General features: G+C 45.7%; 1 protein-coding gene across 1 annotated transcript in view; it reads left to right on the top strand.

Moving 5' to 3' along the window:
* Positions 1-9,821: 9,821 nt before the first annotated feature.
* The window catches only part of LOC122675563, a 44,412-nt gene continuing 43,696 nt past the window's right edge, over positions 9,822-10,537 (top strand). Inside the window, exon 1 of the mRNA XM_043874477.1 lies at positions 9,822-9,999. Within this exon, the coding sequence (XP_043730412.1) occupies positions 9,968-9,999 (32 nt within the window). The 5' untranslated portion in view covers positions 9,822-9,967. The remainder of the gene's footprint in view (positions 10,000-10,537) is intronic.

The following is a 10,537-nucleotide window of genomic DNA, read 5'->3' as shown; positions in this document are numbered from 1 at the left end:
GTGTTGGTTTCAGGTGTATTGCAAAGCGATTGTTATACATACACATATATCTATTCTTTATCAGATTCTTTTCCCTTGTAGGTTATTACAAAATATTGAGTATAGTTCCCTGTGCTGTATGGTAGGTCCTTGTTGTTTACCTATTTTATATACAGTACTGTATATAATTTATCCTAATTTATCCCTAATTTATCCTAATTTGTCCCTCCCGCATCCTCCCCATACTGATGCTTACATGCTTCTACCCAGAAGTCACAAGCATCTTTTCCATTCACATTTTACTGGACTGAGCAAGTCACACGGCATCAGCTAACTTCGCAGGAGCAGAGAAGTGTCCTCCCTCCTGCCAGGAAGTAGAGGGGAACAGGAAGTGGGTGGGCAATTATCCTCCCTGTCACGCCCGCTCTCACCCGGAGACAGCAGTGTGGTGGGGCTCACGGGGTGCCCTCTGCTGGAGGAGGGTGACCAACTGTCCCTTTATGCCTGAGGAGTCTCCTCCAAGCATGGCACTTTCTGTGCTGAGACTGGGTGAGTTTCAGGCCAGTTGAGCTAGTGGGTCACCCTTGCTAGGTTCTGCCTTGGGTTGCTCATCCTGAGGAGGGAGACTGGAGGCATCTCTCTGCCTGTTAATACCTCATAAGGCTGGTGTGGGGACTAAGCAAGACAACGCATGCAAAAGAGCTCAGCATTATTGCCAATTGCAGTATAAAGAGCAGTGAAAACTGAGCCAAGTCATTGGAAAAGACCGTGATGCTGCAAAGATGGAAGGCAAAAGGAGAAGGGGGTCGCAGAGGCTGAGATGGTAAGATAGCGTCACTGACTCAATGGACATGAATTTGGGTGAACTCCAGGAGATGGTGAAGGCCAGGGAAGCCTGGCGTGCTGTAGTCCATGAGGTTGCAAAGAGTCAGACACAACTTAGGGACTGACAACCACCACCACCACCATTATTGTAAATATTCAACCGTGTAATCAACTGCAGAGTCTTGATAATATTGTTGATAGTACCAAAGGGGATTTAAGATAACATATTTTATTAATTAATTTTTGGCTGCACCGAGTGGCTTGTGGGATCTTGGTTCCCCATCAGGGACTGAACCCATGCCCTTGGCAGTGAAAGTGCAGAGTCCTAACCTCTAAATTGCTAGGGAGTTTCCAGATATATATTTAAATACTTGGCATAATCTTTCGCGTACAATAGGCACAACCACAAATGGCGGTTATTATCAATAGATACATATTCAAAATAGAAGAGAACCCCTTTCCCCACAAAAAAGGCAAGGAAATAAATGTGAATAAATATATTTCAGTTTAGATAGAATGGTGTTAATACATATTTTTCATCATCTATTTGCAGAGCGGGGATTATAAAAATAAATAAAAAAATAATATTCTTTTCTCTACTATTGTAACTGAAAATCTATTTCCTTGAGCAGGCTATGCAAAGACATTTGACCTTGAGACCTCGGCCAATTTAGAACTCTGTTGAAAAGCCTTTCACTTAAATGTAACATCAGTGACAAAGAAAGGAAGAGAATTAGTGGAATTCATAACAGATGATAAAAGAAACATAGGTTGTGACCTGCTAAGAGACAGATGAAAGGAAATTATTGTGAAAGGAAATTATTTTTTTCTAGAGAAAAAAATAGAAGAGATTCATTATTTGAAAAACCCAAAATAAACATTGATTTTGAGAACAGAAGGCCTGAATCCTGATCTTATCATTATCCTGGTCCTTTAACTTGCCTTTGAACCTCCTTGGATTGGTCATAGGAACTTGTTGAAGAATGTGAAAAATGTGAGGATAAATAACAAATAATTAAAATGGTCATGATTTTATTTCTTCAAAATAGTTCTAAAGAAACATTGTAAATCTTTCTCAGTTACTTCCTGCAGAAGACTCTGAACAATGAAACAACGCAAGGGTGATTAGTTTTTTCCATCTGGGTTGCTGGGGTTTCCTTTATTGCTCATTCATATGCACATCATCACTGATATTAATTATTAGCTTTTCTTGGTAATAGTTTTACCACGACACAAGGAGAGAAAGGGGGTTGCTGATGCTGGGACCCCTATCTTGGTGGGTGAGTCAGTTCAGATTGCTGTGTGTTTGCGGAATGTTACTAGAGTAATAAGAAACACCTTTTATTGGGAGAACGTGTTACAGTTTTCAGTTTACTTTCACACATGTAAACGCATGTGGCTGTGGTTCCAGGGTCACAGTACAAGGGCTTGAAGCTCTGTGGTCTCAGCACTCAGGCAGGTCACTCTGTGCCTCTCTTTTCCAGTTTGTGAAATGGAGGTAACACTACTGTGTTCATCTATTGCATGGAGTTGCTCTGTTAGCTCAAATGAAAATAAATGCCTTGCCAACTATAAAGTTCTGTGTCAATAGAAACTATCATGTTAAAGATGAGGAAATCCAGGCTGTGAAATGTCCTTGCACTTGCTAAAGGTGTCTGGGTAGGTGATGGTGGAGTTGGACTTCACCATTCTTCTTAAAAAAAAAAAAAAAAAATCGGGAGGGGCAGTCTGTTATTTTTTTGGCCACCCAGCAGCTGAACCCTCTTGCCTATGTTTTGAAAACGCCCTCTCTCTCAGAGGCATACCCCTCCTCTCATCATTTAAATGCTCACTAATTAAACTGAAAATGCTACTGCTTTACCTGGCCTCACTTAAACTGGGTGGCAGACTGTGATCTGGGCCCCAAGGTGGCTGTCTTCACTGAGCCCTTCTGAGGACTGACTTGGGTTTTGCTCCTGATGTTAATATTCCAAATTTGGCTCTTCTGAAGGAGAGTCTGTGAACTACCCAGTATCTTTATTTATTTAAATATTAAATATTAATTATTAAAATAATAAACCCAATATTAAATAATAATTTATTTATTCATTAAAAAAATCTATTTAGCTGCACCAGGTCTTATTTGTGGCACACGGGATCTTTCATATAGTTCCCCCATAGCACTGGGATCTTAGTTTGCTGACCACAAATCAAACCCATGTTCCCTGGGTTGCAAGGAAGATTCTTAACCACTGGACCACCAAGGAAATCCCATACCTAGCATCTTTAAAACCAGTACACGTCAAAGTGTAAAATGCACACAAATCACCGTATGTGTGTGTGCTCAGTTGTGTCTGACTCTTTGTGGGCCCACGGACTGTATGTAGCTCACCAAGTTCTGTCCATGGAATTTTCCAGGCAAGAATACTGGAGTGAGTTGCCGTTTCCTCCTCCAGGGGATCTTTCCAACCCAGGCATCAGACCATATCTCTTGAGTCTCCTGCATTGGCAGGAGGATTCTTTACCACTGTGCCATCTGGGAAGCCCTACAAATCACTAGATTATATTAAAATGTAGAATGGGACTCAAGAGGAACTTGACTGGAACTGAGATTCTGCATTTCTAACAAGCTCCCAGGTGATGCTGCAGCTGCTGAGGACCCCACTTTGTGCAGCATGCTTTTTCTATTTGTTTTCAGCTTAACAAATATCTTGACTAATACTTGTAGATTCTGTCATCAATAATGGGTGGAGGGGGCATGGTTTATACACAAATCAATACTGAAACACACAAAAAGGAAAATTTTCAATTTTTCTGGGATGACAATTATTCTATTTATCCTATTATTTTCTAGGGGAAAGGCTGGATGATGCTTAATTTTTAAAATTAAGATGAGTCAAAATTGTGTTGAGTGATATTTTATTGCTCTGTAATAACCTTTAGAGTTAACTGAAGCGATGTATACTAAAACTAGATTTGGAAACCATTCTGTGAGGTATTTACATCTTCGGGTGCATGATTAGAGTGGGGGTGTAAGGGGTGTAGGAGGCAGGAATGATAACTTCCTGACTAAAGTCACTTTCCCAGAATCTTTTCCTCATGCACTGTCTCTTTGAATAACTGAGACAAAGAGAGTTCAGCTAGATAAAGGCAGAAGCAGAGTGTGTGTATGCTGAGTCGCTTTAGTTGTGTCCAACTCTTTGTGACCCCAAGGACTGTAGCCCACCAAGCTCCTCTGTCCATGGGATTCTCCAGGCAAGAATACTGGAGTGGATTGCCAGACCCTCCTCCAGGGGATCTTCCTGACCCAGGGATCGAACCCACATCTCTTGTGTCTCCTGCATTGGCAGGCAGGTTCTGTACCACTAATACCACCTGGGAAGCCAAGAAGCAGAGTAGCCCTCCCCAAATTATGGTACCAGGTATGGACAATAGAGGCCTAAAGACTAGTGTCTAAGTCATCTCAAGCTGCCATAACAAAACACCATAGCCTGGGTGACTTAGACAGACATAGCTCTCACAATCGTAGAGACCAGCTGATTTGGACTTTGGTGAGGGACAGATGGCTGACTTCTTGCTATTTTTTCACATGATGGAGAAAGACAGTTTTGGTGTCTCTCTTCTTATAAGGACATGAATCTCATTTTGGAGGCCTCACTATCATGACCTCATCTAAATCTAATTACCTCCTAAAGGTCCCCACCACTTAATGCCATCACATCAGCGGGGTTAGAGTTTCAACATGTGAATTTGTAGGGGGTGGGGAAACAGACATTCGGTCCACTACAACTAGATAAAGACTCTTCTAGATAAATGATTTAGCTTCGGTGCTAGGAGTCTGTCAGTTCTGGGCAGAGTTCCCTGTTACCAGTGGTGGCATGTTTTTGCTGTAATGAACGTGCACCCTTGGTGAGCTCTGATTGGCAGCAGAGCAGTGGGAACACTTGCTTTCCTGTGGAGCCTGGAGGATGGCAACCTTCTGCCAGTTGGAGAAGGAGATGCATAACAAGCCCTGGGAGGCCATGAATAGTACCTTAAACAATAAACTGATGCTCTTGTTCTAGAAAACAAAGAAGGCAAGCTCCAAGGTAGCTCAGAACACAAAAGAGTGTATCAAAAGGACTTTAGGAAGAAAACCAGGAGTTGTGTGAACACATCAAGATTTCCCCTGGCTCATGCCAGCATCCAAAGAACATCTCACTGTTGGTTTCTTGGCTGCACATGCCTTTCCAAGGCAGAAACAGAAAGACAAAAATCTACAACACAGAGAAAACAGACATGGACAGAAAACTGAGTAGTTTTTGCCATAATTAAGTCAGAAAATGGCTAGTCTTCCCTTATTCACAGCTTCCATAAGCAATTCTCACTCTGGTATTGTAGTATTTAAGGAATTCTCCAAGATGTCTTCAAGAAATCTTTTCTCTTCAGATCTCTCTCCACTAACACCCCTTCTACAAAATTTAACATAAATAAACTTGCATTTTAAATCTGAAAACATGCATGACTCACATACAAATTTCATATAGTACATTAGGTATCAAAATGAGATAATTTATCTTTAATGGAATAGAGATAAAAAATAAATAATAGTGCTAATAATAAATAAATGAATAGCAAAATTTGTAGCTAAGGTGGATAGATCTTTGAGATATATTATAGCATAAAAACAAATGGAAAAATAGTGCATATATCATACAATTTTGAGGCAAACACACACACAATTTTTTTTTATAATATATATGAAGATGTAAGGAAAATGGTCTGGAAGGGACATTTCCATCTGAGATGAGTAATTATCGTAGCAAAGTATTAAACAATAAAAACTACACACAAAAATCCAAGCATGGACCTTACCTAGAGAGACCCCATTTGGGCCTCAGAGAGAGAAGACACCCCATCTTTGTGGATTTAACCAAATGTGTTAGGCAAAATCATACACCAATATATTTATTTATTCTTAAAATTTTGAAAGCATCATACTTTTATTTTTATATATTTGGCTGTGTCATGAGCAGCATGCAAATAATGCCTTGGATTCCACTCTCTCAGGCAAAAAGAGGCCAGAACTAAAAAAGTGAAACAAAATAAAGATGAAGAAGTTAGTTCTGGGCCAGGTCATCCCAGTCATTTGTGGGACCCGAGGCCCAAGTACACATGGACATCCATATGTAATATGTCTAAACATGTAAGTTATAAGTCAAGCAAGCATGCTGTTTGTTACATGAAATATACTGCATCTTCCTGCTTTGACAAATATTCCTGCCAAATGAATAACTGACAGGAGGGACAGGTCAAGTGGGAGCTGTCAGAGTCATACACCCAGCAAGAGGCAGCATTTGGAGATCCAGCTCATGGTCTGTGGGTCTTGTTCTTGGTTTTCTGCTGCTGGCCTGGGTGGCGAGGGCCTCTGTGCATGTGTGGACCACTAGGCTTGCACAGACAATCTCCATCCACATCCCTTTAGACAGCTACATCTGGTCTCCCCTGGCCCTGCTATGTCCCAGCCTTGGAGAGCTGGAGCTGGTGGAGGTTGGACTGGGGAAAAGCCTATTGTGGGCCCTGGAAGTGAGCTCAGGGCATTTGAAGAGGAATGTGGGATCTCTCTACCCTTGAGCTTGGTTTAGAGGTGGAGACAGGACAAAAGCTATGGAAGGGCACATCCCTAGGGCCTCATGGACTCCTTAGCCCACGGGAAGTGTGATTGGATGAGAGCTGTGGAAGGGTCCTCTGAAGCCAGGGTCCTGGGTTTGGGTCCCCTCTTACACTGGTCTAAAGTCAGTGCTATTCTTGATTTGGGGACGTTCTGGGCTCAAGTCCTGATGAGTTAAGGGGTTTCAAGTGTCATTTTGATTATCTTATATATAGAATCTAAGTCAGTGAATTAACCTCATTCTTTCCACTTTGTGCAAAACATGGATATTTAAAAATACAGGCAACATAGCCAGTATCAAGACGTTCATCTCTGTGAGAGATACCCAGGAGTGAATCAGAGAGTGACTGATAAAACCTGACCCACCTCTCTCATTCCCTCATTTCACTGGAGCAACAGGCAGAATTGTTGACACTGTAAACTGTTTTCTCTCCCGCCTTTGCAGAGTGAATATGGTTAAATGTACCTTAAAGTGCAAATAGTGGGATTCTACTGCACTAACTGTGGGATCTTATTTCCTTTGTATCACTTTTTTGCTGCATAACAAATTACCCCCCAATGTAACAGCTTAAAACAACAAATATTTATTATTTCAGAGTTTGTGTGGGTCAGGAATCGGTAAATGGCTTAGCTGGGTACTTGTGGCTCAAGGTCTGTCATGAGATTGTAGGCAAGCTGTCCACCAGGGCTGCGGTGGTCCAGACTCAGGTGAGGCTGAAGGATCCAATACAAGTTCACTCACATGGTTTTTTCAGGCTTTAGTTCATTTTCTTATCATATTATATGGGCCTCCTGGAAGCCAGAAAACTTCTGGAAGGTGAGAAGAGTCAAGTGACATAGTAACATTTGGAAAGGGGGACTTCAGATCTGGCAGATGCAAGGTAACTTCCAAAACCAGGATCTGCCAACAGGTACTGTCAGGCCACCTGGGGAGTTTATGAAAAATATACCAGTAGCATACACATCCTTATAGTTAATAATACTGTATTATATATTTGAAAGTTGCTTAGAGAATATATCTTAAAAGTTCTTGGCATAAGAACAAAATATTTTGTAACTAGGTGTGGTGATGGATATGAACTAGACTTATTATGGTGAGCATTTCGCATATATACACCTACCAAATCATTATATGGTACATCTGAAACTAATAAAATGGTGTATATCTAAATAAAAAACACCTGTTTCTAGGTCTACTTTTTTTTTTTTTCTTTTGCGAGGAAGGTGAACTCAAGAGAGTTAAATGACTTGCTCAAATGCCCATAGCTAGAAAAGGACTGAGCTGGGGCTGGAACTCAGGCTCATCTGGAAGTGAGAGTTACTGTGAAAAGGTAACATGCCGGCCTGGCACCCCTCAAACCCACGTGAACATGAAGCCTGCCTCTCCACTGACAGCAGGCAGCCCTGTGTGAGTTTGTTACATGATCTGTATGAACTCCAGTTAGCTTATATGTGAAGAGGGTGTAATAGTTACCTTGTGCTGTTATTGTGATGACTGAGATGTTTTTTAATGCTCCCTTGCCAAAGAACACTAGGAATATTTCCTATCATTTAAAGAGTTGGATTTATTACTCATTGCACTGAGGGAAATGCATACCATGGGAAACCCTGGAGGTGTGTCAGTGAGAAGGTATTAGAAAATATTATTAAAGGATTTGTTTTTTTGTAAGCTGAGTGCAGGGGCACTCAGGACACCAGAGTTCATTCTACAAATGTGTATCTTTGTAAAATCTTATTCACAGAAGGGCAGACCAGAGGGAGACTTAAGGCTATAATTGGCAAAGAAGCTCTAACTGGCCAGAATGGCTGTGTGTCCACTGTGGTTGGGACGATGTTCATATTTTGTCTGTGTTTAGACATGATTAAGGAGTCTTGCTCTTGTCTTCATACATCGTGGCCACAGAGGGGCCTTGTCGGATGCTGATGTTCTGAGAACTTGTTCATGTTTATGTTCAACAGAAGAACACCAAGGCCCAGTGATAGTACCAAGGCCATCTCGTTCCCAGGTATAAACCATCGAGTCCTAGCGCTGGACTCAACTGGTGTTCCAGTCCCTGAGCCACAGTCAGCACTGAACCTCTGAGTCACAGTGAGACAGACAGGGGTATTCTGAGGTGGGGACATTTGGAGGAAACGAAAAGACAGATGTCCCTTCAAGCTCAATGACTCCTTTTCTTCCCCAGCTTCAGGCCTGCTGCTGCTGCTAAGTCGCTTCAGTCGTGTCCGACTCTGTGCAACCCCATAGATGGCAGCCCACCAGGCTCCCCCGTCCCTGGGATTCTCCAGGCAAGAACACTGGAGTGGGTTGCCATTTCCTTCTCCAATGCAGGAAAGTGAAAAGTGAAAGTGAAGTCGCTCAGTCCTGCCGACTCTTGGCGACCCCATGGACTGCAGCCTACCAGGCTCCTCCGTCCATGGGATTTTCCAGGCAAGAGTACTGGAGTGGGCTGCCACTGCCTTCTCCGGCTTCAGGCATGACGCGAAGCCAATTCCATGAGGTCAAGGGTATTTCAGCCTGTGGACAATGTCAGAAAGAGCAAAGACGGGGCTGCAAGGTAGAGGGCCCATCCTAGACTCTGCCTTTGCGTCCTTCCTGCAGTAGAGGTGTACTCCGCACTTACTGTGAGTCAGACCTGGGCTTGATGCTGTGTGACACCCATCACTACATGGAAAATAGACAAGCAAAGGATCACGCTGAGAATCGGGGTAAAAGAAAACCGTACCACGAGGACCACTGGCAGTCTAGGCAGTGGTTCCTATATTTTTCTGAATGTTGGAATCACCTGGATCTTTAAGAAATATGACTGACTGGATCCCACTGCACTGATCTAATTCATCTGCGATACCACTCGGAGCATCAAAATTTAAAAACTCCCTGGGTAATCAAATGTGCAGTAAAGTTGGGAAACCATTGGTTTAGCCCGTCCACCCTTACAGTTTGGGGGGGGGGGGTCACAAGGCTGTTTAACCGTATGAAAGCTGCGGTCCCTCATTCTAGACTCTTGGGTTTAGATATAAAATCTGAAAATCAATTTCGAGGGGCTTTCACACCCTAGGAAGAGAATCTGGGAATTCCTCGAGGGAGGCGGGTTGTCTCGTGAAAACCCCCAATGGGGGTGATATGAGCTCCCTGCAGAATGGCGCTGGCCCTGCTCTTTCACAGAAGCCCCGGCATTAGTGACACCAAACCTAGCTCCCGCAGGGAGGTAAGCAGCCCCCGAGCGGCCGGTGTGCGCACGTGTGAGAGTGTGCCCGCCGGCGTGCACGCGCGGGCCCGCCGGCGAGCGTGCGTTTCCGTTCGGGAGCCCGGGCGGCCTCCGGCTGCGGCCGCAGCAGCGCGCCCGGCGCCCCCTCCCGCCCAGTCCCCTCCCCCGGCGGCTCTGGCTCGCCCTCGTCCCTCCCCCGGCAGCGTCCGCCGCCTCCGGGTGCGCAGGGCCGCGCGCGGCACGCGAACCCCTCCTGCAGGCGCCCGGGCGCTAGTTGAGCGCCGAGCCCCGGGCGCGCGTGGCGCCGCCTCCCAGACGCCTAACGACGATGAGCCAAGACGCGGGGGTCGCGGGGAGCAGGTGAGCGCAGCCGCGGGGCTGGGCGGGGGTCGGGGTTTGGGAAGGAGGACGGGCAGAGCGGGGGTGGGGTGCGGCTGGCCCCGACGTCGCCGCGTGGAGAAGGGCTTTGCGGTCCTCAGCACCCTCCACCGCGGGCTCTGCTTTTCCCGTTTTCCGGACTGGGCGGGGGCTGCACTCCCGCCTCGGCATCCCCGCTCTAGCCGCACAAACAAAGCACCCTTCGGTGGCGACGCCTGCCTGGCGCGGGCACGGAGCTTGGGGGTGGCGACTCGCCTTCCAGCCGGGACTCCGATCCCCTACCGCCGGCAGGCCCGGGGCGGCTGCACCTGGGTCGGGCGGGCTGCGCCGGGGTCGCGCGCAGGTGCTCGCGCGGGAGGAGGTGGCGCGCGGCTCCGAGGCCCCGGGCGCTCGGCCCGGAGGCGGGGCTACGGCCGGCGCTGCTGCCCCCTGTCGTCGCGGCTTGCAGGCGCCAGCAACCCGGCCCCTCGGCAGCCGCGGCGCAAAGGCGGCGGCAGGTGGGCCCGATTGGTCCGCATCC

The sequence above is a fragment of the Cervus elaphus genome, chromosome 19 (genome assembly GCF_910594005.1).
Source record: "Cervus elaphus chromosome 19, mCerEla1.1, whole genome shotgun sequence".
Classification (NCBI taxonomy): domain Eukaryota; kingdom Metazoa; phylum Chordata; class Mammalia; order Artiodactyla; family Cervidae; genus Cervus; species Cervus elaphus.
The sequence above is the reverse complement of the archived record's forward strand: the minus strand, read 5'-3'. Positions and strand labels throughout refer to the sequence as shown.